The sequence below is a fragment of the Ictidomys tridecemlineatus genome, chromosome 5, assembly GCF_052094955.1.
Source record: "Ictidomys tridecemlineatus isolate mIctTri1 chromosome 5, mIctTri1.hap1, whole genome shotgun sequence".
Classification (NCBI taxonomy): domain Eukaryota; kingdom Metazoa; phylum Chordata; class Mammalia; order Rodentia; family Sciuridae; genus Ictidomys; species Ictidomys tridecemlineatus.
In genome coordinates, this window is record NC_135481.1 from 90,636,633 (window position 1) to 90,664,576 (window position 27,944).

General features: G+C 47.0%; 3 protein-coding genes across 9 annotated transcripts in view; 1 reads left to right on the top strand and 2 right to left on the bottom strand.

Annotated features, from left to right (window-relative positions):
- Window positions 1-20: 20 nt before the first annotated feature.
- Window positions 21-10,478, bottom strand: Mmp14 (matrix metallopeptidase 14). Of its 2 annotated transcripts, none has more exons than XM_078050349.1 (10): window positions 10,063-10,478; window positions 6,183-6,331; window positions 5,761-5,883; window positions 5,108-5,415; window positions 4,224-4,389; window positions 3,764-3,920; window positions 3,425-3,563; window positions 2,967-3,117; window positions 2,381-2,496; window positions 21-2,048 (listed from the first exon to the last, which is right to left on the bottom strand). In XM_078050349.1, exons 1-10 carry the CDS (start codon window positions 10,168-10,170, stop codon window positions 1,717-1,719), a joined length of 1,749 nt encoding a protein of 582 aa, XP_077906475.1. In that variant the 5' UTR covers window positions 10,171-10,478; the 3' UTR covers window positions 21-1,716. The 2 variants fall into 2 exon arrangements, with proteins under 2 accessions (XP_077906475.1, XP_005338846.1); XM_005338789.5 differs by having other exon boundaries at window positions 3,764-3,924; window positions 4,228-4,389; window positions 10,063-10,476.
- A 1,628-nt stretch (window positions 10,479-12,106) lies between these two features.
- Window positions 12,107-17,134, bottom strand: Mrpl52 (mitochondrial ribosomal protein L52). Of its 6 annotated transcripts, none has more exons than XM_040276324.2 (5): window positions 16,977-17,061; window positions 16,815-16,875; window positions 16,671-16,734; window positions 13,669-13,733; window positions 12,107-12,640 (listed from the first exon to the last, which is right to left on the bottom strand). In XM_040276324.2, exons 4-5 carry the CDS (start codon window positions 13,711-13,713, stop codon window positions 12,491-12,493), a joined length of 195 nt encoding a protein of 64 aa, XP_040132258.2. In that variant the 5' UTR covers window positions 13,714-13,733; window positions 16,671-16,734; window positions 16,815-16,875; window positions 16,977-17,061; the 3' UTR covers window positions 12,107-12,490. The 6 variants fall into 6 exon arrangements, with proteins under 6 accessions (XP_040132258.2, XP_005338848.3, XP_040132259.1 ...); XM_005338791.5 differs by having other exon boundaries at window positions 16,671-16,738; XM_040276325.2 differs by having other exon boundaries at window positions 16,815-16,872; window positions 16,977-17,058.
- An 84-nt stretch (window positions 17,135-17,218) lies between these two features.
- Window positions 17,219-27,944, top strand: part of Slc7a7 (solute carrier family 7 member 7) — a 58,869-nt gene continuing 48,143 nt past the window's right edge. Inside the window, exon 1 of the mRNA XM_021735595.3 lies at window positions 17,219-17,749. The gene's annotated coding sequence lies outside the window, so the exon portion shown is untranslated. The remainder of the gene's footprint in view (window positions 17,750-27,944) is intronic.

Here is a 27,944-nt window from a genome sequence, read left to right on the forward strand (position 1 = left end):
CAGAACTGCAGTCACACAGAGAATGTGAAACACAGTTTATTCTTTGTGGAAAGGTTGAACAAGGTCAAAAATGTCCTTAGAGGGCACTGACCCAGCCCCGCCCTGCAGGTTCCTGGGGTCAGATGCCTCTGCCCCCCTCCCCCACCCTCCCCCCCCTGCCCCTTGTTAACAAAAAGGAACAATTTGAATGAAGTTCATATATAATAATTATAATAAAAATATACATTAAACAAAAAAAACAAACAAACAAGACAGAAATTTAGCCGAACTGCCAGCACCGTTCACCCCATTTCCCCTACCCCCATCCCTCACCTCCCTGACATCCCTCTCCTCTAGCTCCCTCCACAGGGTGTTTCTCTCCCAAGTCCCCAGTACCATGACTACCTTCAGTGGCTGAAGGAGACTTAAAATGGGTGGGCTGGGTGTGAGAAGGAGGACTGGACACCGATAAGATGGGCTGAGGATGCGGGCGTCAGGGAGGTGAGGGGCTAACCCCACTGAGCAGCACCCAGGCACCTGCTCTTCACTGAGGTGAAAGGCAGACTGAGTGTTGCCAGGCCTCGGGGAACCTCCTCTGGTCCCACAAACAGGTGGCCTCTCTCCATAAGTCCTCCAAGTCCCCAGTGCCCTTTTTGTTCCTTTCTCTGGGCTTCTTGCCCAGAGGAAGGGGACAAAGAGGAGCCAGTGTGCCTTCCTCAGGACTTTCCTGAGAGCTCCAATAAAATGTGCCTTTCCCTGGGTACCACCGCCCAACTTGTGGTGCCCCTGTGGCCACCCAGCCCCCAACCTCTACTGCTGCCACTCTTCATTTCCTGTCCCCTCTGACTCTGGCCCTTGGGTCCCAGCCCCAGCTGCCTGTATTTGAACAAGGTTCTTCTGTGGCCTTCAGGATCTTCAGGTCTGGAGCCCTGGGTGTCTCCCCTTGGCCCCATTCCAACTTGGGCTTTACCTCCTGGTTTCAGCTCTTCCAACCTTGAAATCCCCATTCAAGGCTAACATTCAAGAGGGGTTAGGGCTGCCAAGGGTTTCTTCAGCCCCAGTTTAGTCCTTAATGGCTCAGGCTATTTCTTTGGAAATTCTCCGGGGTAAGTGGGGCAGAGGCAGATCTTTGTGGGGAGGAACTCAACTGACCAAGCCACTAAGACCCTCTCTGAGTTCTCCTCCTGAGGTCTTAGGTGGCAGAGCAATCCCCACCCTCTCACACTTTCTCAGGGCCTCTGCCCCACAACACGATTAGATTCCTTTTTAGCCAAAGAGTGGTGGGAGGCTGCCAAATGGGTACACCTGGGGCTTGTGGGGCTGGAGTGCCCAGAGCCTCCTGAGGTCAGAGTTCAGAGGTTTAAGGTATGTCAGGGGATGGAAAAGGAGCAGATGACCTCATCTGACCTTTGCCAGTGAGGACTGAGGGTCCTGCCTTCAAGTGCAGAGCCCCCATGACATTCAAAAGGGGCCGAACACACACCAAGCTACAGGGTTCCCCTGAGGATCAGAGGCTAGAAGGGACACCACCTTCCTGCTCAGGCCTCAGGGGCCCCCATCTGGGGAAGAAGCAATGCCAGGGGTGAGGGTGGGAGAGGCCAGTCAGGGACAGAGAGAAGGTAGGCTGGAGGAAGGGGGCTCAGGACGGGTGGAAGCAGCCCACCCACCACCACCTGCTGCCACTGGCCATCAGAGGCGAAGTTCTTGTGGTAGGAGTGGGTGGGCCGGCAGTGGGGGTCAGACCTTGTCCAGCAGGGAGCGCTGGCAGTAAAGCAGTCTCTTGGGAGTCCCATGGCGTCTGAAGAAGAAGACGGCGAGGCCCACTGCCAGCACCAGGAGCAGCAGCAGCACAGGCAGCACTATGGCAGCTGCGCTCACAGCCCCGCTGCCCTCCTCATCCACCTCGATGATGATCACCTCTGTCTCTTCTTCAGTCCCCTCGTCAGGTCGGCCCCCTGATGGGCAGCCCATCCAGTCCCGTAGGGCCGACTTGGGATAGCCTGGCTCTACCTTCAGCTTCTGGTTGTTGAATTTCCAGTATTTGTTCCCTTTGTAGAAGTAAGTGAAGACTGCAGGGGTCAACAGGAAGGAGGACAAGAGACAGGGCAGGGTGAAAAGGTCCCAAAGGAGAAGAACAGAAGGAAGTTGTTAGTGTGACATCAGCTGAGCTCACCTGCACCTTTCCGAGCATCAGTTTCCTCAGCTATAAAATGGAGGCAATGATAGTACCAGGTTGGGAGAGGGGCAGGGCTCATGGGATACGACCATGAATGCACCTGGTCCAGTCCCTGGCACATGGTAAGGGACTTACCATCCACCTTGTTTTCCCTATGATGCTCTGTTTTCCTTATCTCTCTATTTCCACCCTCCTCTCATGGACACCTTTCTTTGTCCCACTCACCTTCATCACTGCCCATGAATGACCCTCTTGGAGACTCAGGGATTCCTTCCCAGACTTTGATATTTTTGGGATACTCGCTGTCCACTGCCCTGAACTCCTCGTTGAAACGGTAGTACCTGGGGGAGGGGAAGGGAAGTGGTTGGACACGGCATGTCCTTTGAGTGTACCAGGAACCAGGACAGAATGCAACAGTAGACAAAGAGTAGCTGTGGACAGGGTGGGGGGACGGGGGTTTTTGAGTAATGAGAGCCTGCAGCTGAAAGTGGCGGAAGGAGGAGGTAGAAGGGAGGGCCCAGGCTGTAAGAAGCCACCAGCAGCCCTTAATGACAGTGCCTGGCTGCTAGGGCAGAGGCACAGTGCCGGGGGCAGGAGGCGTCAAATGACCAGGTTTGAAATGGTGACCCGGTCACATCCCACTCACGAGGCACCCACAGAGGCTGCTCATTGCTAGGCAACAGTGGAGGCTCATTCAGCAACTTCATTAGGGAAAGAAACATCTTGGCAGAAGGTGGGTCCTTCCAGAATTTGAAGATGGGATTTGGGGGTGGCAGTAGTGACCCCTGGGGTTAAGGGGTAGAGGTCTTACTTGTTTCCCCTGAAGAAGTAGGTCTTTCCATTGGGCATCCAGAATAGAGCAGCATCGATTCTGTCAGTAGGCAGTCCTCGGCCCAACTCCTTAATGTGTTTGGGGTAGCCAGGTTCCAGGGAAGCCTCATCAAATACCCAATGCTTGTCTCCTGGGGAGGACCAAGAAGGGCAAAATCCAGGTTTAACTTGGGCTCTGGGGCATTTGGAGGAGTTAAGTGGAATCAGCTCCTCAAGACAGACTAAGGTAGAATCCTGGTTACTTTTTTTTTTTTTTGATACTAGATATTGAACCAGGGTCACTCTACCACTAAGATATATATATATATATCCCCAGTCCTTTTTATTTTTTTGAGACAAGATCTTACTAAGTTGCCTAGGCTGTCCTTGAACTTGTAATCCTCCTGTCTCAGCCTCCTGAGATTACGAGTGTGCTCCACTGCACCAGCACTTGGTTACCTTTGAAGAAGACAAATTTCCCATCTTTCCTCTCATAGGCAGTGTTAATTGATGCAGGCAGGCCCCTCCAGAATTGGCCAATGGGCATTGGGTATCCATCCATTACTTGGTTATTCCTCACCCGCCAGAACCAGCGCTCCTGGAACCAGACAAGGCACAAAGAACACATTATGTCTTGTAGCTTAATCCTCTTCCCCAGTCCCCAAATTTCTAAGCTCCCCCACTGCTCTCTTTGTCCCTTGATTTTAATTTCCATTTTTCCTGTTGCTGTTTCAACCCAGTCTCCCTGCCATAGAACCCTTTTGTCCCCAGAACCAGCCCATTTCTTCTTCTTCTCACCTTGAAGACAAACATCTCCCCTCGGAGCATGGCCACAGTGTCAAAGTTCCCATCACAGATGTTGGGCCCATAGTTTGGGTTTTTGGGCTTATCAGGGACAGAGGGCCGGGAGGTAGATCTAGGTTGAGGGGGCATCTTGGTGGGTGACCCTGACTCACTCCCTGGGGGAGAGAACAAGAGGGACACTTCAGACTTGGGAGTAGAAGGGATGGAAGAACAGACAAAGGGGTAGATGGATCCTTAGAAAGGTGTGGAGGGGCTCACACCCTCTAGTGGAGGCTGAAGCAATCAGCTGGGAGGCAAGAGAGGGTGTTCTCAAAAGTGAGAACTGACAGAGGCAAGATCAGGCGGGGTATGTGTGTGTGCAGATACCACTGGGCATAGGGAGGGAAATGCACAGAGCAGAAGCTAGGAGGGGACGAGGAGTTGAGAAGAGGGAGCAGTTGTGGGTGTGGATTACTTGCCATAAAGTTGCTGGATGCCCCGGCGATCATCATCAGGCAGCACAAAGTTCTCTGTGTCCATCCATTGGTAAAAGGGTGCCATGATGGCCGAGGGGTCATTGGAATGCTCGAGGCCTAGGGCATGGCCCAGTTCGTGCACAGCCACCAAGAAGACATCGTTCCCTGGAGGGGTGGGCATGGTAGAATGATAGCCTACCTTGCTTCCTCAGGCTCACTGCTTGCCTACCAGAGTTTCTCACACAAGCCTGCCATGCATATTTTCCACCCAAGATGACCAAATCCTGAGGTCCAATTTTCTGTTTGGTATTTAAGGCTCAAAGTTAGTAACCTCATCTGGGTGGAGTGAGAGTGCTCTGGGGCAAGATCCCAATTCTGGGAACACCTGGAAAGCTAAGGCCTTCTGCAGGCCTCAGATTCTCCGAGGAGCTAGACATGATGTTTGCCTGGAAAAAGTGGGTGAGAAGGATGCTTTGAATCCTTTGGAAAGTCAGGAGGTGACGAAGAACCAAATGTAAGTAACTCAAAACGGTATTCTTGCTTTTACTTTTTTTTGCTACAGGAGACTGAACCCACAGGTGCTTAATTACTGAGCCACATTCCCAGCCCTTTTTATTTTTTATTTTGAGACACAGTCTTGTTAAGTTGCCTAGGGCCTTGCTAAATTGTTGAGGCTGGCCTCAAACTCGCAATCCTCCTGTCTCAATCTCCCAGATTGCTGAGATTACAGGCAGTGCCACCATGACTGGCAGATTCCTGCTTTTGTTAGAAGTCAGACCAGATCTTTGTGGTCCCTTTTAGCCCTGAGATTTTGGTAGGAGGACAACTTCCCCTTAAGTGACTGGTGACTTCATGGAGTAGGACCCAAGGCTCCCTCACTCACCATTCAGATCCTCATTCCGCACAGTCCAGGGCTCAGCAGAATCAAAGTGGGTGTCTCCTCCAATGTTGGGGCCTGGGAAGTAGGCATGGGCTAGGAAGCCGCCCTCACCATCAAAGGGTGTGCTGTCACCATGGAAACCCTCCGCAAACAAGATCATGATGTCAGCCTGCTTCTCGTGGCCTTCTCGGATGTAGGCATATGGTACTTCTCGAAAGCGTAGTGGTGTGGCACTCTCCCAAACACGGAATGCCTTGCGAATGGCTTCGAATGTGGCATACTCACCCACCTTAGGGGTGTAATTCTGGATGCTGAGGTCCGTCCATGAAGGGAGAGAATGGGGGAGGTGTTAGGACAACAAGGGGCAAAATTCTCCTTCCCTGAACTGCCCAGCTAGTTTTATTTGCCCAACCTCCTCTTCCTACTGCTTCAGCATGATGCCTCAACCCTGAGAACTGAAGGCTTAGGGACCCCTTAGACTTTGGCTGTCTGGTATATCCCTTGATGGCTGCACCTCTCTCCAGGATCACAGCCATTTTCCTCCCTGCTCCCCAGAAAAAAAAAGGGAGAAGGGGGGGGTGTCTCTGAGTCTGTAGAACACAACTGACAGGGAAGGGTATTAGATGTGATAAAGGTTTCTGGCCAGTTGGACTCACCAGAAAGTGATCTCATTATGCTGCCATTTGAGGCCCTGGATGGCGTAGCGCTTCCTTCGAACATTGGCCTTGATCTCAGCTCCAAACTTGTCTGGAACACCACAGCGGGGGCGCCTCATGGCCCTGGAATGGGAGGATTGGGGTCAGTGCAGTGTATGAAAGACAAAGGTCTCCAGAGGGGAGGAGGGTGGAGTTCTCCAGCAGGTCCTGGATACTTGCCTCTGGCCCTAGCACCAGTGTTGGGTGAGGCTCTATGTCCGTGTGGGGATGTGTGGGGATAGGCCAACGTTATAGAGAGGGTCAGAATCCTTTATGCGGAGATGAAGTATGGGGTCAGGAGCTAGGCATTCAGGTAGCAACATCTCTGGTGCTCAATGTGTCAGTGGGTACGGGACAGAATTCCTGCCAGGGTAAGCACTTACTTCATGGTATCTGCATCAGCCTTGCCTGTCACTTGCAACCCATAGAACTTCTGCATGGCAGCAAAGGCAGCTGAGACTGTCTGGGGTGAGCGCTGTGTGTGGGTACGTAGGTCCCCAGGAGGCAGGTAGCCATACTGCTGCAGCCAGGCCTGTAGGGAGAGGGATGTGGCTTGGAACATTCCCACCTGGCCCAGGGGGCACATCTGCCTCCCAACATTATCTTGCATAGGTACTTGGCTTGGTCAGAAGAGGGGGATGGATTCCCAGCCTGGCTCTGGCAGCACATCTGCAGAAACTCATAGGCTGATCTAAACTCTGGTCTACACCCCAGTATAGCTTGTCCTCTTGGGGCTGTGAGCACAGACATGGCTAGAGAGCCATAGCTCTAGACTATCTGTAGTTCTCTTGAGAATGAGAGCTCTAAGATTTAGCAGAGAGTTCTAGGGTGTCTTCTCAGAGCTGTGATTCCTTATGGCACTATTCTCCTCTGTGTCAGTGTTCTTGCAAATTCAACATGTCACATCTAGGGGTGGGTTGTATCCACGATGGCAGGAGGGGTGGTGTCAGGCTGAGGGGGCTTTACTGTTGTGCTCCACATGATGCTCTCTTGGGACAGAGGTACCATGCCTCCAGGACCCTCACAGCTGAGATCTTTTTAGAAAGAAGGGCAGAAAAGGAGCCAGAGCTAAGGATGGCTGCTGAGAGGGGAAGCTGGGGTCTTTGGAAGTAGTAAAAGTCCAATCCCACCACTATCCCTATCTAAACACCATCTGCCCTAGGGCTTGGAACTAAGGGCCCATTTAAGGTTCTCAGTGGAGGAAGTGGGAGATGGGGGAGGGTAGCATCTAGTATTTTACAGTGGTGACTGTATTTTATTTCAGGTATGTTGTGAATTGTTCATAATATAAAGGCTGGAAAATTGCCTTGAATTAAAGTTAGGTTTTTGGTGTTGGATTGAAAGGTACACACACTATAAAGCCCCACTGAGAAAAAAAGTCAGCCTTTATTGTAAGAACAATGAAGTATTTTCCTAATGCCTGAAAAATAAAACAAGCCAAGTTATGTATAGAATATGAAAATGCCTGGATTCTTTTATGGGAGACAAGACCCAGACAGCTCTGGTCCCTGCTCTAGCTTTGCCTTTTTAAGGAGTCCAGAGAGGGCTGGAGGTTGCCTAGGATGGGGACTTAGAGGGGTGAGGGCTGCTGTTTGTGCTGCATCCCCTATCCATGGTCATCCGATGTATCTCCACATAACCCTTCCCTTCTAGGCCCAGGCCCTAGTGATGGATCAATGCTCTGGCAGGGGGACTGGGGGTGATTCAGGAGCAGCTGACTGGGGACCTAAGCCCACAGGGGCAAATATTGCAACATAGTTCCAGGAAGTGATCCCCAAGGCTGACAGGAGGTAGGGCCTGAGACAGAAACGACCCAGCTTTTCCCCAGCCAACAGGCCTGGCAGAACAACTCTAGTACCATGTGGCTCAGAGAGCCCCTCCTCAGGAGTACAGGAAGGAATGAAGTTTAACCTCTGGTATACCAGAGGGGAGCCAGGCAGGGTGCTACAGTCTGGAGCTGTTCTCTGGGAGCTGTAGGCTTGCCCTGACCTGTGCAGGCTAACCATTGCGCTGGCTGATGCCACAGCCAGTGCCCTCAGGAGGCCTGCTGTGGCCTGTGCCCAAGTATGCAGGAAACTCCCTTTGCCCCTAGCCTCACCTGTAATGGGATGTTCTAATCCTGGAGCTGTAAGTCAGTAGGAATGAGGCAGGTCCCCTCATTTCTCAGACAGCCAAGCTGAGAGGGATGCTCTTATGGGAAAGAGGAAGAGGTGGGGAGAATCCACACCCAAGACTCTAGGATAAATCCCTCTCCACTGTTTTTAAAGAGGTGGGTAGGTCTAACTATTCACACCCCACAGCTTCTACCCCAAGCCCTATGAAGGAAAATGGAGGCTTATTCAAGAAAGGGACTTCCCTTGACTCAAAGAGTCACAAGGCCCTGTCCCTTTCCTCCTCCCAGGCTTGGGCAATTTTCTTCCTTCCATCTCACAGGGGCAGGATCTGAGCAAAGCAAGAACCACAGAGACTATGAGGTCGGAACCACAGAAGAGAGGACTCTTGTGTCTGCGGCTGGATGGGGGGAAGGGCGGAGCGCCAGACAGGCCAAGGGGAGGAGAGGGCTGTCCTGGAGCTAGTGCAGGGCTTTGGAGGCCTGGTGGGAGGAACCCAGCTGCCTGAGGCCTGGGCCACCCCAGCTCTTCCTCCTGACTGGCCTGAAGGAGCAACAATGTTGGTTCACAGAACTCAACTTTGTTCTGATGAATGAGAGGAGCAAGGTATTGCCCTGGGGGGAAGTCAAGGGAACATCTCCTACGTAGGAGTTCTGGAGAGGGTTAGGGACCTCTGGCTCTTTAACAGGCCTGGGATCCCTATCTCTGGGACTGCCCCTCCTTTCCTCAGCCTCCCAGCCTTCCATGGCCCAGAAGCAAATGGTGGTTCTGGCACCGGGACACCTCATGACCCACTTAAAACAGAGCCAGGGCTGCTGCCCCTCCCCTAGGGGGCCTAGCAGGGCAGGGGAGGGAAAAAAAGGCAGGGCTATGAAGTTGGCAGTGGGCAGCCCCCAGATGCCCAGGCTCCTTTTAGCTCTCCCTTTCAGGCTCAGATGAAGGGTCCATGACCATAAGACTTCGCCTCCAATCCCAGGCAGATTTTTACTTTTTTCCGTCTGAAAGCACTATAGTCCCATTCCTAGGGCCGTGCTTTCCCCATTCACCTCACATCACTTCAGGGACAGAGGGACTGTGTTCTTCTTTCTGGAGAGGTTTCCTTCGGGGGTGGAACAAGGTCTGGGACCCGGGTGTAGGAAACCAAATCCAGATCCCATCCCCCTTCTTGGGCCCTTCCAGGCCCCTCCCGACCGCACCCAGGCCCTCGCCGGACTGAGTGGGTTGGGATGACCCAAAATAAGAAGCTGATTAAATCCATCTCCCACCTTCACCCCAAAATAAAAGAGAGAGGAAAAACTTCCTCAGACAACTCCCACGCGGCTTCCTCCAGGGCCCGGTGGGCCACTGGCAGGGTAGGGGTAAGGATGGGGGTGGGGGGCGCTGGAGTCAGTCGAGACGCCTGAGGGCGCCCAGGACCAGACCCTTTACCCCCCTCCCTGTGTGACGCCCCCAGTCTCCTTGCAATTGATGCAGAAACACAATTAACAATAAAAAAGGGCCTGAAGGCGCTGACGGGGATGGGGATGGTGGCTGTGCTGAGCCCCCCACCCCCGCACCCCCCACAAGGGACCTTTGTGTGTACGAAAAGCGGCCAGAGAGCTAGCGCTGCTAACCTCGACGCCAGGACTCGGGCGCGGACACAGAGGGGTCCACTTGGGGAGGCTGATGGGCAGGGGGGACACTCGGACGCCCACTCGCGACCACATCTGGCCGCAGATGTATTGGTGGAGAGCGCTCCTCCCCGCGAGCGCGACAGCGCTGGAAAGTTGAACAACAAATTCGCACATGACAAGGAACCCGGACAGCGCGGGGTTTGAGCGGAGTCCAAGTGTTTATCAGGCTCGCAACTGAGCTGAGCGCAGAGCTCAGAGGAATTGGGGAGGGGGGTTCGCTCCGCTGAAAAGTTCTTCCAAGAAAAAGAAGGAATGGGAAAGAGAGTCGGTGGCGGCGAAGGGGGGTTGGTTGGAGGCAGGCAAAAGTTGGATCGACTTGGAAGTTTGGATATGGGGAAGGAAAAAGCAGGGGGGAGGGATCCTGCAGGCCGGAGCTGCCGAGATCCCTCCTCTCCGAGTGGGGGCTGTCCCCTTGGAGACCCCCGGACTCGACTCCCTGGCGGGCGCGACTCCGGGAAGAACAGAAGGAGCTCACTTACTTCGGGGCTGAAGCTGCTGCTTTGAGCCGAGCCGAGGGAGGCGAGCGCGGTGCCGAGCGTGAGCAAGGGGAGCAGGAGGCTGCAGGAGGGTCGAGGGGCGGGAGACATGGTCCGAGACGTCGGGGCAGCCGGGCCGTGCAGGCTCCGCGGCTGGGCCCACGCCCTGGGGTCGCACCGCCGCTCCCTCCGGGCGCCTTTGTCTTCGGTAGGCACTGAATTTGGATTCCCAGAGCTCTCTCGGCTTGGAGAAGAGGGGATTGTTCTTGAAAGTGCCTGTTTGCTCTTCTCCTCTTCCCCGTTTTTTTGATCTTTCTTCTGCTTAGTAGGCGAACTGGGTCGGGAGCCCTCTCCGCTCTCTCCTTAGGTCCCTCCCTTCTCTCGCAGCCTCTCCTCCGCCCCCGCCCCAATGCCCTCCTTTCCTGGTGGGGACGTGGTTGTTTCAGCCTGAATCCAATTACAGTGAAGAGCTGGAGGAGGGCGGGAGGGGGTGAAACCAACCCAAAGTTGCCTTTCTGTGGTGCAGACTGCCATCTGCAGGGGTTGAGGCCACAGATGACATCCATGGGAGTTGTAGGGTACCCAGGGAACGGGATGTGGGAGACTTTCTCCCCCTAAGCATATTTTCGGTGGCTTGCTTTTTGTGATATTCAGCATTTGTCTCACCTCCGAGTGGGATATACTGGGAGGCTGAGTTGCTAGGGCCAACTAAGAGCTCAGGGAGTGATCTTCCATGTCAGTGAAAAAGGTTAGAAGGAGCATTTAGTAATAGAGGTTTGTTTGCTGTACCTGATAACGGCCTCCTCTGGTCCCCAGTCTCCCCCACCCCACCCCTGCCCCCAATGCAAACAACAACAAACTCCACAACTGCACAGGCTGGGAGAGGGTGTCCATCCTGTAAAAAATTAATGGGTTCCCTATATTATTGTCTTTCACAATCTGCTCCTTAAATTAGAGCTAAGTAGGAAAGGGGTGCAAAACAGGGAATCTGGCGAAAAGCAAGTCAAGTTTGGTGAAACTGTTGGGAAAAAAAAGGTGTTTGGATTTTGGGGTTTAGTTCTCCCTCTACCCTGGAAAAGGAGGGAATTCCTTAAAGAATAATATCTCTTAGGAGTGGGGCACCAGTGGTGCACACCTGTAATTCCAGCAACTCCAGAGTTTGAGGCAGGAGTATTCCAAGTTCAAGTCCAGCCTCAGCAATTTAGGGAGACTGTCTCAAAAAATAAAAGGCACTGGGGATATAGCTCCTCAGTGTTGAATTCCCTAATACCCCCCCCCCCCAAAAAATAACCTATCCTTTAGGGATTGACTGGACTCAACAAAATGTGAAGTGAGCAAGGAAGAGGGAGCACAGGCTAACGCCAAAGGTGAGAAAGGGATGGAAAAGAGGCCGAGAACTAGATCTGAAAAAGCAGCACAATGCAGTACAACAGAAGCAGGAAAAGTGTGGGAGACAGAAACTGGACCATCAGCGAAATCTAAGATCTGAGAATTGCATCTGGTCAGCGTGAGGAAGGAGGTAGTAGGGGGAGGGAGGGAGGGAAAGAAAGCAAAGGAAGAAATAACGGAGTAGGGGGACAGAAATTAGGTCAGGTAGGAAGTTCCAAATATCCAAGGGATGCAGCAACAATTTGGGCAGAAAGATGGGAAGCCCAGTGCACCATACTAGGAGAACAAAGACCCCCTTGGCCCCAGAATCCATAGATGGGTCATGATCAATAAGAAAGGATTCCCAGATCCTGGGCAGCTTGCAGTGTGTGAGAAGTCTGAGAGATACTGGATATCTATCCTATAGTGACTGGAGGTTGAGTCCTTGTATAGGGGTTGAGAGGTACAGGCCCCTCTTCAGCCAGCCTCTAGAATTCAGTCAGAACCATGGAGACCTCAGAACTCAATTCCTTTTGCAGAACACAAAAGACCACTTTTGGTTCTTCCTGTCACCCTTCCCCAGAGGGTGGGGATGGGGAATCCTCCTGTACCATGCATCTGAACCTTAGGAAAACTGACACCAGTTGCTTGCAAAGAAAGGGACCTCAGGTGGAAAGTCTTTCATCAAAACATTTATTAAATGCCAACTGCACTTGGCCAAGCTGTGTATGGGCTATTAAAAGACTGAAATGCCTGGTTAGAACCAGGAAAACTGTTGTCTTCTGTTCACATTCACAGAACAGCTACTGCTAAAAGGTTGGTACAGTCCTCTGGCCTGCAAATTTCCAGAACAAGATTCCGTTGAACTGGAATAAAAAGAGGGATAAGGGCACTGAGCCAAGCCTCCCAGGCAGTGACCTTATAGCATGTTCTTCTGGGTGTCCAAGCTCTTTTGCTCTGAAGACAAATAGGAAACAAAGGCTCTCTTCTGTCTGAGATGAGACATCCAGGTGATGGAAAAGAAAGCCAGAGAGAGGCTGAGGAAAGGGACAGGAATTGCTTTTTATGGACATGGAAGTGAGCTCTGCAATGAAGCCCCTTTGCGTTTAAGAGCATTTTTCTGTTTCCTTTCTTCTTCCTGCAACTTCTGCTGTCTGAGCTGCCATGCCTGTATTCCAGCATCCATTTCCTGTGACAGCAGTACAACTCGTCTCTGAAACAGACAGGAAAACAGTGTGGATAACATCTGGGGCTTGAGCACTACACCTTATATCCTTTTCTCACAAAGTTAGAGGTTTCAACTGGAAACCTGCTGACTAGGGAACAAGTGGCACCAAATGCTGGGTTGGGAAACGGAAGGGAGGTAGTGAATGGGACGCAGAATGCTTACTACTGGTTCCTGACCTAGGAACTCAATTCCTCCCTTCTTACAGTGCTATTAAAATGTTTGGCTTGGGCTGGGGTTGTGGCTCAGTGGTAGAGTGCTTGCCTAGCATGCATAAGGCACTGGGTTTGATCCTCAGTACCACATAAAAGTAAATAAATAAATAAAGATACTGTATCCACCTAAAGCTAAAAACAACAACAAAAAATTGTTTGGCTCAGCTGATCTGATGTGCACATCTATAAATCTTAGCTACCTGGGAGGCTGAGGCAGGAGGATCACAATTTTATGGCCAGCCTTAGCAATTTAGTAAGGCCCTCAGCAACTTAGTGAGACCCTGTTTCAAAATAAATAATAAGAAGGCTGGAATGAACTCAATAATACAGCATCCCTGGGTTCAATGCCCAATCTCCGAAAACAAAAACAAAAAACATAACTGTCAAAACTTTTGTATATGATGTACATGTTAGCTTAGGTGCAACACAACCCAAAACATATTACAATTAAAAACTTCTGAGCTGGGCGCAATGGTGCATACCTGTAATCCCAGCAATTCAGGAGGCTGAGGAATTTAGCAACTCAGCCAGACCCTGCCTCTAAATAAAATATAAAAAAGGGCTGGGGATGTGGCTCAGTGGTTAAGCACCCTGGGTTTGATCGCTGGTACCAAAAATTTCTGGGCTGGGGTTGTAGCTCAGTGGTAGAGTGCTTGCCTAGCATGTGTGAGGCACTGGGTTCAATCCTTAGCACCAAACTAAATAAAATAAAGGTATTGTATCCAAAAAGAACTAAAAAAATAATAATTTCTCCCCCCAATTACAAACAATGTAGCCCCGGTTGAAGCTCTATTCACTTACTGCAAACTCTTCCCTCTGGGTTTTTCTTCGAAGTTGGCCTTTCATTGGGGGAGCAGGGCGGCCATCTACAAATAGAAGAGATAAAAGGCAAGTGCTAGGGGTGGTCTGTAGCATCTTGGCCAAAGACTGTGGTAGGGATGACAAAGAGCCAATCTCTCTCTCTTCTCTTCTGTTTTACACCCAACGTAGCTTAATTCTTCTAAAATAAGTTCTTCGAACAGAGTGAGGTGCTGAGAGCCATTGCCAAGTAGGAATGACACATCGAAATTTCCTTGTCAGCGTACTCTATGTTGCTTAGAGGAAGGACTCGTGGAAATGGACTTGCCTTGGATTTGCAGTGACATTGCAAGTATGCTTGAGTAAGGTGACCTTGCTCAAGGACCAGGGCGGATCCGGGTTTAGGGCGGATCAGGTTTTAGGGAGTATCCCGCTCCTTGGGTTTAGGGCGGTTCCAGGTTTAAGGTGTACCCTGCCAGGAATAGGGCTATCCTGCTGATTAGAGCCTGGTGGAGTAGAGAATTTGGCGGATTTCCCCAGAACGTGTTTGTGGAGGGCCGGTGTGAGTTCGGGAATAAAGAATTGGTGTTTGAATCTACAAAGCTGTGAGTGGCTCGTGATTTTGTGCCCAGCCAGACTGCAGCAGTGAGGTACCACAGACCTACCAAAAATAAATTCTTAAGCTATGTTCCTACTCTTATTTCATGTACCACTAATTATCCTGGAATTCAAGGTAGTCTGCAATGTTTCATCTACTGTTTTATCTTCAGAAACCTTTCATTCAACGTCTTTGTTAAATTCTGTCCCACTCTACAATGAAATGCCCCCTTTCCCTTTCCTTCTAGCTAAGTACTTATCCTTATCCCTCTAAGACTTCTTCCCACCCCAAATCCTCTCTAACCTCCATCAACTTCATCAGCTCTTTCTGTGTAATACAAGGGATGGAACAGTCTCATGACCCTTCTTTCAGGGTTTCTTCTGAAAGAAGTACATGTCATTTAAGTACGTGTCATTCATTTATTTTCCTTGGAATATTTACTCTATTATAGCTTTTAGCATTATTTACCCATTTCAGATCCATTTGGAAAGAGACAAAGTACTAAAGTATTATTTAATTTTTAAAATGTCCATGCTTATTTTCCCAGCCAGACTTTAAGTTGCTTGAAATCAGGGACTATAAAATTATTTTTTGCCCTTCATAGCATAGTACATAAGCACATAAGCACTAATAAAGATTCCATAAAAATATTCAGTCTGAAGTTATAATAGAGATGAGAGGAAAGGATACCTACTTTCTACAAACAAAAAAGTGAAAATTCTGCCCAAAGTTTGAAGCTAAGACAGATAAATTGTAGTACAAAAAGGGAATAAGTAGCTGGGAATATAACTCAGTGGTAGAGTCTTGCTTAGCATGTGCAAGGCTGTGGGTTCAATCCCTAGTAACCCACTCCCTTCCACAAAAAGGAACCAATATTGTGCAATGTGTGTGTCAAGTGAATTACACTGGGTTTCATTTTTATCCTTTACAAGAAACATGAATGCGTGTCTCTGTGTAGCTGTATGTATATGTGTATACATATACTTTTTCTTTTTTTTTTTTAAAGGAGGGAAACTTAGATTGAGAAACAGCTTAAGGGTGTAGCATAGTGGAGCTGGGATTGTGGCTCAGTGGTAGAGCACTCATCTAGCACGTGCGAGGCCCTGGGTTTGATCCTCAGTACCACATAAAAATAAATAAACAAAATAAAGGTATTGTGTCCAACTACTTCTAAAAAATAAATATTAAAAAAAAAAGGGTGTAGCATAGTGACAAAGTGTGCACTTAGCCCTGGGATCAATCCCCTGTGTAAGCATGCTTTCGTGTGTGTACACAGAATTAGATACATATAATTCCAGTCTTTCAAATATTCCATATTACTACAAAGAGCCTAGGCTTCCTACTGTAAATGACTAGTGGAAACAAATTTCATCCTCCTCCTCTGAATAAGTATGTGAATAAGCAGGGTCATATTCCTAGAGAGACTAAAGAATCCAATGGGGTGGGGGTGGGGGGCTAGAGATATAGCTCATTGGGAGTGTTTGTCTTGCATGCAGAAAACCCTGGATTCACTCCCCAGCACCACAAAAACCAAAACAAAGCTCCAGAAGGGTATTAATACTCAGGTCTCCAAGTTGGGAAGAAGGCCTGGATCCTGCTCAGTTGTATTTCTGACTTTGATACTATATAGGCATTTCATTTCTGTAGGCCTCAATTTTCCTACTGTAAAGGTGAAGTACCATAAAAGAGGTAAGGAGTGGCTTTAACTTCTCTGAAGGTCCCATTCTTTTCTTCTGGTACTGGTGAGTGAACCTAGGGGCATTCTACCACTGAGCTACCTCCTTAGTCTTTTTTTTTTTTTTGAGATAGACTTTCTAAGTTGCTGAGTCTGGCCTGAAATTTGCAATCCTTCTGCTTCAGCCTCCCAAGTCAATGGGATTACAGGTTGTGTTTTGGGCCTGGCTAGGCTAAAGTTGCTCTATTTTGGAGCTTTTTAAGTAAAAAGATTCTTCTGAAGGAAGCCCGCCATCCTCAATCATCACCCTTCTACCCCTCTGAGATACTCCTTTCCACAGCTTTTCAAAGTTCTTCTTGCATTTGGTACCAAATTCTCAAAATGCATTCACCACACAGAAGGGTGGTTCTTCCTAACTACTTAAAAATCATGTTCCCTTTGAGAAAGGGGAACGATTTCTCAACCCCTTCAACCCCAGGGCGGTTTAAGTTAGAATTAACTTGTTTATCTTCACTAGCCAAGATCCTGTCTAGCTTTACCTTCCGTAGTAGTAGTAGTTTAACTGACAAAATAAAGGAGAGCTTTTTTACTCCAACTCCATTTTCCAAATAAAAAGTTCGATTAGTTTTCCACTCAGTCACGCCCCCGCCTGGACACCACTCCCCAACCCGCTCCAGGGGCGGTCCCTCTAAGTGAAATATCTCTGAAGAAAACTGTTGGACTGTCACTCACCTGCGTAAGACCAGTCTGGGAGCTCCGTGAGGGGCCCGTAGCCGGAAGGATTGGCAGCCAGGCCCTGTCTGGGCAAAAAGAAACAGTCGCGTGAGGTCTCGGACCAGCTTCTAGCCCCCCAGATTCCCCCATCCCAGCACTTACTGGAGTCTCCACTGGCTGCCAGCCAGAGCCGACACGCTGCAGTGTAGCCTCCGGACACCTACTAGGAAAACAAGACAGAGTCAGAGAGGACGCTGAGCCCGCCGTAGGGGTCCAGCGCACACCTCACCGGGTCCCGAGTCTACATAGCCTACGCCAACTCACCGGAGAGCAGGGTCCCCGAAGCAGCCATGTCTGTGGCGGAGGAGCCGGAAGTGGGCGTGGCCTCGGAGGCAGAGCGCGTTGCTGAGTGGGGGGAGCCGGAAGCCGCCATCTTGAATCTGGTTTTCAATCACGGGCTCCGCCATCTTGGGTCATCGTACGGAACTGAAGAGCAAATAGGGCCTGGGTCTTTGGGGCGAAAAGGAGCTGTCATCTTGAGCATGTGTCTTCAGTGGAAGTGGTGATATCCCCGACTGAACGGTTCTGCATTGTTCCCATGACCTTCCCACAGCGGACTCTAATATTTTGAAATTTACAGTAACTTTTATCTCAGAGTAACCTCCATTTACCTCATTCTACAGTTCTCCCGCCTCACTGCATTTTCTCCAGACTAAATGGCTAAGTCTAGAGTGAATGAGAAAATTTTAAGATCGCATGCATTTATCCAACAAAACTGAAGAAATTCTATGTGACAAGCGCTGTAGTAGGTGCAGAAAATTCTATGGAGAGCAAGAGCAGATATCATCACTATTCTGATAGACCTTTTGGTCCCTCAGAGAGGAGAGAAGACAATCATACATGTGACTAATGTTACAGCTAAGTCCTGGGAAGGGAAGTTTGTGTGTTTTTTTGCCAGCATATATAATGGGAATGTGATCTAGAATGCACTGTCAAAGACTCTTGAGAAAGCTGTGTTGGAGCTAAGAGTTGATGTCATTTTTATAAGAGCTACCACAACACATTCCCTAATATAACTCTTGCAAGAACTTTCTGAGGTAAGTACAGGTTGAGCATCCCTAAACTGAAAACCTTAAATCCAAAATGATCCACAATCAGAACTTTTTGAGCACTGACAGTGCTATAAGTGGAAAATGCAATACTAAACTCATGAGGTATTGCACTCAAAATACAGGCCAACTAAAAATATTGTACAAAATTACCTCCAGGGAAGCTGGAGGTGTAGCTCAGTAGTAGAGGAGGTGCTTAGCGTGCTCAGATCCTAGGTTCATCCACAGCACCAGAAAAAAAATAATTAATTTCAGGCTATGTGTTAAGGTCTAAAAGATTTTCATGTTTAGTTTTGGGTTGCTTTCCCAAGATATTATGTATGTGCAAGTGTTCCAAAATATGAAAAAGATAAAAAAAAAATTAGCTGGGCATGGTGGCACATGCCTGTAATCTCAGCAGCTGGGAAGGCTGAGGTAGGAGGATCACATGTATGATGCCAGTGTTTAGGATTCATAAGAAAGATGATGGACTCATACTGCTGTCTATACTATATAAAGGAATTGAACCAACAATAGTATTTTTTAGTAGTGTACATATGAGGAGGACACCATTAATTTCCAGAATCATTGGAAAGGCCACAAATGTTCAGATGAACAATAATTTGTATGATATGAATGTTACATGCAAAAGTGGACCTGTGCAGTCATGAAGCAATTCAGCAAGATTGTAAGCAACTTGAAAAAAAAAAAAGAGTGCTAGGGATGCTGCTCAGTGGGAAAACACTCCTAGGTTCAATCCCTGTAGAATAAAAATAATATAATAATATAAAATAAAAAATTTGAGACACTTCTGATACCACACATTTCCAATAAAGGAAAGTAAATGTAGATAGTAAAGCCAGATCTGTGACTCTTGCCTTGCTCTTTATTACTTGCTATTTAGTACTGTTGTGGAAAAAGTTGTTTACCCTTAATTTTTTTTTCCTTTCTTTTTCCCTTTTGTAGTACTGAGGATTGAACTTAGGGGTACTTTGTCTCTTCCACTCAGCTACACTCCCAGCCCTTTTTAAAATTTTGAGGCAGGGTCTCACCAAATTGCCAAAGCTGGCCTCGAATTTGGGATCCTCCTAATTAAGTCTCCCCATTAGCTGGAATTACAGTAGTGCATCACCATACCCAGATATTCTTAATTTCTTTTCTTTTTGGTACTGGGGATTGAATTTAAGAATGCTTAACAAGTGAGCCACATCCCCAGCCCTTTTTTATTTTTGAGACAGGGTCTTGTTAAGTTGTTTAGAATATTGCTAAATTGCTGAGATTGGCCTTGAACTTTTTATCCTCCTGCCTCAGCCTCTCAGGTCACTGAGATTATAGGTATGTGCCACCATGCCTGGCTATCCTTGATTTCTTAATTAGAAACATCACACTTTAAAAAAAATTTTTTAATAGTTTTTAGTTGTTGATGGACCTTTATTTTATTTACTTATTTATATGTGGTGCTGAGAATTGAACCCAGTGCTTCACACATGTGAGGAAGTGCTCTACTGCTGAGCTACAACTTCAGCCCCAAAACATATCACATTTTTGAAAACATTTTAAGATGATAACGTAAATGAAATACTTTCTGTTGAAGCTCCTACAAACATGCCCATTACTGTGTGCTGGGCTAGACACTTAAACACATGCTGACTAGGGGAACCTGAGGGAGTGGTATAATGGCCTATCTGGAAGTTTATCATTTCCTTTGCAAGACTGGGAAGTTTTTCCACAGGAGGTGGCTCTGAGTTGTGCTTTGAAAGAGGGGAAGGGTGGATCCTGGTTTAAGAGGTAAAAGCAACTATTTTGATAACAATAAGAATGGTATAGACTAGAGCTAAACAAGAAGAAGGGATGGAACAAAAGAAACTTGGCTAGAAGCCATCAGATGGATTCGCACCCCACCCCCATAAGTAAGAGAAATAAATGTAGAGTACCATAACTATCTTACATTCATATATTACTTTAAAAATTTTTTTCTTTTGCAATTCTGGGAATTAAATCTAGGGCCCTGCACATGCTAGCTAAGATCTACTACTGAACTATGCTGTATACTTTAGCCCCATTTACTTCATTTTTATTTAGCAAAACATTTCTGCACAAAACCAGGCACAGTGATGCATGCCTGTAATCCCAGGGTCTTGGGAGGCTGAGATAGGAGAATTGAGAGTTCAAAGCCAGCCTCAGCAATGGCAAGGTGCTTAGCAACTCAGTGAGACCCTGTCTCTAAATAAAATACAAAATAGGGCTGGGGATGTGGCTCAGTGGTTAAGTGCCCTCAGTTCTGACTTCAATCCCCAGTACCAAAAAAAAAAAAAATTATATATATATATATATATATATATATATATATATATGTATATATATACACACATACATAAATGATTTCAAAATAAAACTGTAAAGTAGTTAAGATAGTCCAGGAAACAGTTATTGTACAGATTTTACAGTTTTTAGGGATCAGTAAATTGAACCAAAATGTGACTATTGGACTGGGGATGTAGCTCAATGGTAGAGTGAGAGCCAGCCCTTCCAAAAAAGAAAGAAAGAAAGAAAAATGCTGTGGATTTATTGTTTGTTTTACAATTAGTGACAGAATAAAGACTGAGTGACACTGTTCCCTTACTTGGCTTTTTGAGCCTTTTACTGGTCCTAAGAGCACTGGAATCTCACAGTTGAGGGAATCAAGTAGAAGCCAAAGGCTTGAAGAATAACCTAAGAGTCAGTGTTTAGGATTCATAAGAAAGATGATGGACTCATACTGCTATCTATACATATAAAGGAATTGAACCAACAATATTATTTTTAGTAGTGCATGTATGAGGAGGACACCATTAATTTGCAAAATCATTGGAAAGGGCACAAATGTTCAGATGAACAATAATGTGTATGATTTGAATGTTACATGCAAAAGTGGACCTGTGCAGTCATTCAATAGCTGTAGAAGTCAAAGAGCAAGAGCTGGAGGGTAGGAATGGGGGTAAGAATGGGAAGTTTGAGCATAACTAGAAAATCTAGGAAGGAGGATATTTAGAAGGAAGACAACTTTAGCCTTTGACGTGGTTAGTATGATGTGGTAGGGGGACAATCCACTGGTTGTAAATGGCAGGAAACATGGGTTAGGATTTTGGGAGAGAGACAGAGGACATGGAACACTGACAGTTAACATCATCAGCATTCTCTGGACCTCATGGAATGCTATTGACGGAGGAGGTCTGGCACCTGGACAGCACTCTTCAGTGACTTCATCAACCTCATAAACCACAGGAAAGCAGCTTTGTCATCCCAAACTGGATATCCTTTATCCTCTGTACTTCATCTGACAAAGACTGGAGTTGAGTGATGTGAAGCACCCGGAGTCTGAGCTTTATGTTTTCCTCTCTTAAATTCCTTTGCTTTTCAAAGACATCATATTTGGCTTTAGCATTTTTGTAATCCACTTGTATTTGTGTCCAATATATTTATTCAGATATCCCTGTAGAGTTGTAAACAGTTACTTGTAGTCCCCCCAACCCCCAAACTAGCTCTTTTTATTTTTGAAATGATTTCTGTAGGTTGTTCAGAGCTTCACTAAGTTGCTGAGGCTGGCCTCAAGCTTGCAATCCTACTTCAGTCTCCTGAGTCGCTGGGATTACAAGTGTGTGCCTCTGCATCTGACAAAATAGGTGCTTTTTTAACAGTTGCGATGAGTTATAATGATACTGAGAAGGAACATAAATAAGTGAGCTGACTTTGGTAACCAATTCCACCTTATTGTGCAACAACTTCCCCATTTTGCATGTGTATGACAGAATTCTAAGATTGAAGAAGTTGTGGAGAGAAGGGGAAACTGGGGATTCTTTCAGTATTTTCCTTTTCAGGACAGCTCAAAGATCAAATCACTGTCATCTTGTGCAAAAAATGTGGGAACTGAAGGCTTTAAACAACACATCCTTACAATACACTGCTTTGCATAGTATTTCCTTATTACTTACAAAATTTATTGTAACATATTTCTCTTCTTTTACAGAGCTGTCAAATCAGTATTGGCTAGCCGGGTGTGGTGATGCACACCTGTAATCCCAATGGCTTGGGAGGCTGAGGCACGAGGATCCTAAGTTCAAAGCCGGCCTCAGCAACTCAACAACTTAGTGAGACCCTAAGCAACTCAGGGTCTCTAAATAAAATACAAAAAAAGAAAAAAAAAAAAGAAAAAAAAAAAAGGATGTGGCTCAGTGGTTAATTGCCCCTGGGTTCAATCCCCAGTACCAATAAATAAATAAATAATTACTGGCTAAATATTGCATGCAGGAGGCCCAGTAAAACACACACACACACAGACAGACACAGTCTGTATTAAAAGACCTAACTTCAAGAGGAGTCATTTATGACCTTCAGCTACATTCTCTTCTTCCTGACAACTGGGAAGTCCCTTTTAGAAAGGCCAAGCCTGGCAGGTATTGTGGCGCATGCCTGTAATCACAGCTATTTGGGAGGCTGAGGCAGGAGGATCACAAATTCCAGGCAGGCCTCAGCAATTTAGTGAGACCCTGTCTTAAAATAAAAAATAAAAGTAAAAAGGTGTAGGGATGCTGGGCATGGTGGTGCAATCTGTAATTCTAGCAACTCCGGAAGGTGAGGCAGGAGGATTCTAAGTTAAAGATCAACCTCATCAATTTAGCAAGGCCCTAAGGACTTAGCCAGCCCCTGTCTCAAAATAAAAATTAAAAAAGGGCTGGGAATGTTGTTCAGTGGTTAAGCACCCCTGGGTTCAATCCCAGGTACCAAAAAAAAAAAAAAAAAGGTAGGGATATGAACTCAGTGGTAGAGTGCCCCTGGTTTTAATTCCCAGTTCTGCAAACAACATAAAAGAAGAAATGTTAAACCACCATTTGACCCAGCTAGCCCTCTCCTTGCTCTATATCCAAAGAACTTAAAATCAGCATACTATAGTGATGCAGCCACGTCAATGTTTATAGCAGCTCAATTCACAATAGCTAAACTATGGAACCAATCTAGGTGCCCTTCAACAGATGCATGGATAAAGAAATGGACTATTACTCAGCAATAAAAGAGAATAAAATTATGGCATTTGCAGGTAAATGGAATCAGAGATTAGCCCGTTAAGTGAAGTAAGCCAATCCCAAAAAAACAAACGCTGAATGTTCTTCTTGATAAGTGGAAGCTGATCCATAATGGGGGTCTGGGGGAGAGAATGGAGGATCTTTGGGCAAAGTGGGGGGAGCGGGGGAGCACATGAGCGTAGGAAAGATGGTAGAATGAGATGGACATCATTACCCTAGGTACATGTATAATTGTATATATGGTGCAACTACATTGTATACTACCAGAGAAATGAAAAGCTGTGCTCCATTTGTACACAATGAACCGAAATTCATTCTGTTGTCATGTATAACTGACATGAGTGGCTCAGGAGGCTGAGACAGGAGGATTGCGAGCCAGCCTCAGCAATGGCGAGGTACTTAGCAACTCATTGAGAACCTTGTCTCGAAATAAAATACAAAATAGAGCTGGGGATGTGGTTCAGTGGTTGCGTGCCCCTGAGTTCAATCTCCAGTACCAATCAATCAATCAATCAATTTTTAAAATTATATAAAAAAATGCTAAAGCTGGATTGTGCAAAAGTACTATTTACAAATCACCTTTTAGCCTTAAACCATGTGAGGCATTTCCAGATTCCTTTTTTTTTTTTGGTACTGGGGATTGAACCCAAGAGCACTTAACCCAAGAGCCACATCCCCAGCCCTTTTGCTCCCCCCCCCTTTTTTTTTTTTTTGGAGACAGGGTCTCACTGATTTGCTGAGGACTTGGAACTTGTGATCTTCCTGACTCAGCTTCCCGAGCCACTGGAATTACAGGTGTGTGCCACCATACCCGAATTCCCATTTCTTGAACTAGCCCAGCAACTCCTGCTTTTATTAGGTACATGCTGCAGCTAAGGTTGTTCACACTAAAGGTGCTTTGGCAACTCTAGCCTCCCAGGCACCCTGGCTATGGAACATTTTTGGTTATATGCTGCCTCCTGGTGGCAGCTACTGCCCAGCACCTTTCCGCCTGGTGGAGACCACTTTCTTCAATTTAGAGTCTTGAAGCTGATGCAACAGCTTCCTTACAAGGGGTGAGGAATTGGGAACCAGAGGTGGAAGAGAACATTTTGGGGAGACCCCTCCCCCAGATCCAAGCAGGCATTGCCTCCTCTCCTCTACCTCCTGCAATGGGGCTTCCCAGTCCAGAGTCCCTTCTGAGTCTCATCTGAGTGTCTCTGGGGTGGAGATGGGGGTTGCCAGGGTTTGGGGCTTTTGTCCAGACCCCAGTTGCCAATTGAAATGCTTGGGTCAGAGTGTTAAGTTTTTTGCCTTTTGTGCTGAAGTTCCCTGAGGCAGAGGCTTTGCCTGAATGATATAGTCCAGAGTGACCACTACAAGACATATTCTGTTGTTTATGAAACTTTTTATCGGGGAAGTATTCCACGTCAGGGTCCTTGAGGGGCTGGTCTGTCTGGTCTACTGGAGAACATTTTTTTACCTTATTGCAGTTATGATCAGGTTGCCCAGTCCCAGTAGACAGCAGACTTACTGGGTTTAGAGTCTGGACAACTTCAATGTGGACATGTAGATATTTATATAACGTGCCCTGGTATCTGACCATCCTCTCATTAGTCAGCCAATATTGTCCTTTATATTCAAATAATGTCAAAACTGAATGAGGAACTTTGACAACAAATTTTGTCCGATAGCCAATTTATTAGTTTCCAACACCAGAAGGGCTGTGGCTGCAAGGGCCTGTAAACAAGGTGGCCAGCCTTGAACCATAGAGTCCAGCTATTTAGAAAGATAGACCACTGAATGGTGTCATGTCCCCAGCATTTGAGTCAGGACTCCTATAGCTCTTCCAGATGGCTCATGGACATATGGAAAGAAAGATTTTGTGGATCAGAGAGTCCTAGTGCACTAGTGAGTGCCTGCTTAGTGGCCTCAGAGGCCTTTTGTTGTGTTGGTCCCCACATCAGAGGATCCTGTTCTCCCCTATTTTTGGCCTCATAGAAGGCCACTAAACTGAAAAGTTAGGGATCCATATTTTGCAGAATTTGACAGCACTCAGGAACTCAGATCTTATGGCTGGTAGAAGGAACTGGAATTGAGCAGACTGTTTTCTATCAGGGCCCAGTTGCCATTGTCTCGAGTTACATAAAAACTGAAGTAGTTGACTTTTTCTTGATAGATGTGGGCTTTCTTCCTTTGAGACTTCCTAGCCAGTTTTACATAGGAGAGTGACAAGCAGTTGTGACCCCTTTATGCAGTCTTCTTAGGTTGTTCAGCCAGCAACAGATCATCTACATATTGGAGCAATGTGTATCTACATCAGAGGCCAATATTCATGTTGTTTTGCAGGAAAGGCTTTCAAATCAGAAGCTAGCGCCATTGTAAAGGTGGATGGTGAGTTTCTGAAGCCCTGTGGCCCTCTGGTCTAGGTCAATTGGTCTTCAGTTGGGGTCATTCTTTCTTCCAGTGACCCTCCAGATAGCAGTAGGTACATAGGCTTAGCTTCAGCCTTGTCTCTGGATAAGGTACTCCTTCCATTCAGACCTCATTGACCCTGCATTTAGCCTCATTTTTTTTTTGTGTGTGTTGGGGATTGAACCCAGGACTTTGTGCATGAGACGTAAGTACTCTACCAACTGAGCTACATCCCCAGCCTTGGCCCTGATTTTGATAACTTTTTTGGCCTTGTCCTGGTAGGATTCCCCCTTTGAGTGAACTCTGGGTTTGCAATGAGGGAAGCTGCAAGGAGAACCATCTCTTTATTCATTTTTTTAAAAAATATTTTTTTACTTGTAGATGGACACAATACTTTTATTTTTATGTGATGCTGAGGGTCAAACCTAGTGCCTCACACATTCAAGGCACGTGTTCTACCACTGAGCCACAAGCCAGCTCTCTTCATCTTTTGGTCTGCTTCTTATTGAGTCTCTGGGTCTTGGTTGATAAAAACTATGGTGGCCACTTTAATCAACTCCCTGACTTTTTTTTTTTTTTTTTTTTTGGTGTTGGGGATTGTACCCAGGGCCTTGTGCATGTGAGGCAAGCACTCTACAAACTGAGCTATATCCCTAGCCCTTACTGGCATTTTTTAAAGCAAAGCCAAGCAAAGTTTTGGTGAATGTCTCTCTGGCCTTGTTTTACCTCCTGGTTGTCTGGTGCCTTGGAATCAAAGGGAGTGAAGAGTTGGAAGGTCTCACATAGTTGTTCATAGATCTGGCTGGGACTTTCATCAGGCTTTTGGAGTACTTCTGATATCTTGTTCATGTTTAGCCTCTTTCCCCCCTTCTTGTAGGGGCTGCCTATGAGGGCCTCTGGATAGCTCTTTATCTTTAGGATAAAGAGCTTTATTGGGGCCCCTCCTAGGTCTGTGTCAGAGAACCAGGCCTGGGCATAGGCTTGGATGTTGCCTTGTGTGTCAGGAGCATGATCCTCTAGCAATTTTAAAGCTCTCAGGTCACCTGTTTGCATTCCTCTGTCAACCAAGGAGGGCTGGTGGGTCTGGATAATGGACTGCATTAGATCATCATGGCCCAGGACTTCTCTGTGTAGGAGGGAGTATGATTTTTCCAATTTAAGAGATCAATGGTGGTGAAAGGCTGGCACTCAAAACTGCATTGTCCCCCTTGGATGTTTCCCTCCTGGTCAATACAGACAACTATGCCCCTTTTAGTGTCTCATAGGGGCATCTGGAGAACTCTTATCTGGGTTGTGGCTCTGGTCTTGGGACAAGTATCCTGCCTTGGTCTCTGTGGGGGTGGGGTGGGGTGGAGGAGTCTTTGGCTCTGGCACTGAGGCATCAAGGAGGAAAGAGTAGCTGGTGCTGAGGGGCCACCATCTGTTGCCTCTGGGGCTGAGGGGGCTGAGGGGACAGCCTGTTGCCTCAGTGATCTTGGCAAAGTCGGGTAGAATGGCATATAAGGTGATGGCCTCTCTTCTGGCTTATGGAGAAAACTGGTTTCCTTTCTGTATTTTATTTGTCAGGTTTTTGTCTGTTTAGTTCCCTTTTGTTAGGTCTTAGAGGCTACTATAGTCTGAACTAATGTCAACTTGAACTGTTCTTCCAGATAGGCTCTCAACCAACGGCTGTTTCTATACTATTTCTTGCCAGCAATCAATATAAGGGAATGATCTGGGTGTCCAGGTTTGGTTTTTTTTTTTTTTTTTTTTTTTTAATAGAAAGGACATCATCAGTGACACTTTTTCTCGTGGTCATCCCACATCAAAGCCTGGCCTCTAATTTGCAGAGAGTATATAACATTTGTGGAGTGAGTTTCAAACCAGAGTAACCATTAAATACCTTTCTTAAAGTTTTCTAATATACATTTCAAAAGATTTAATTTACTCTGCATGCCCCCCATGTTCTACACTGCATAGTGTTGCACACTCTAAGACTTACTTCGTCTATCTCTGGCCGTTCCCCTCTCAGAGACTTAGGGTTATCTTAGCCTTGTGGGTTGGTATCAATCCCTGACTCGGAGCTTCCAGCTAGATGTTGGTTGGTAGAATTCCACCTCAGACTGTATGAGCTACCATGGAACTGCAGATTGGGACTCCACACTTGCTTGGGTCCTTGGATCAGGTCCGAACACTTCTGCTCTCCATCTCATTCACACATTTTTACATACTTTCACATAGATATGATAAGAGTAAAATTTCTATACTGCTCAAATCCCCCAAATTCCAAAACCACAGAAGGAGTCAGGGTTTCCTTTCTGCTCGTTGACCCCAAACAGAGACTACTTGGGTGACTCCTGGGTCCTTTTTGGCTCCAACTCCTTTGGAGGTTACAGAAGTAAATTAAGGCTATTTTCCGTATGCTGAGGCCTCTAAGGGGAAGTCATGTGGGATCCACTAAAGGACATTCTTCCTATCTGTTCAGTCTAGCAGTGTTCCAGGTTCCCTATTCCTGGTTCCTGCATCTCTGTGGGTTCTATTGTGCTTTGGGGGCAGCAGCTCAGGGGTGCTGGGTGAGTCACCTTGCCCACAAGCACAGAGTTGCCTGTGGTGCATCAAGGAGAAGCATTGTCCTCCAACATGCAGGGGAAGCCAGAACCGGATACAAGAGAGGCAGAAAAGATGTCTTTGCCTCTTCCATCCCATCCACATCACCAAATGATATAGGACAGAAGAGACTGGACACCCAAGGAATTTTCAGGAGACAGGTT

Coding starts and splice junctions, on each gene's coding strand:
- Mrpl52 (XM_078050352.1), bottom strand. CDS start 17,119: ATGGCGGAGCCCGTGATTGAAAACCAGATTCAAGATGGCGGCTTCCGG. Junction 16,876..16,976: donor TTCGGGGACCCTGCTCTCCG/GTGAGTTGGCGT, acceptor TTGTTTTCCTAG/TAGGTGTCCGGAGGCTACAC. Junction 12,641..16,670: donor CCCAGACTGGTCTTACGCAG/GTGAGTGACAGT, acceptor TGTCTGTTTCAG/AGACGAGTTGTACTGCTGTC.
- Mmp14 (XM_078050349.1), bottom strand. CDS start 10,170: ATGTCTCCCGCCCCTCGACCCTCCTGCAGCCTCCTGCTCCCCTTGCTC. Junction 6,332..10,062: donor GCAGCAGCTTCAGCCCCGAA/GTAAGTGAGCTC, acceptor CTCTCCCTACAG/GCCTGGCTGCAGCAGTATGG. Junction 5,884..6,182: donor GCTGATGCAGATACCATGAA/GTAAGTGCTTAC, acceptor CTCCCATTCCAG/GGCCATGAGGCGCCCCCGCT.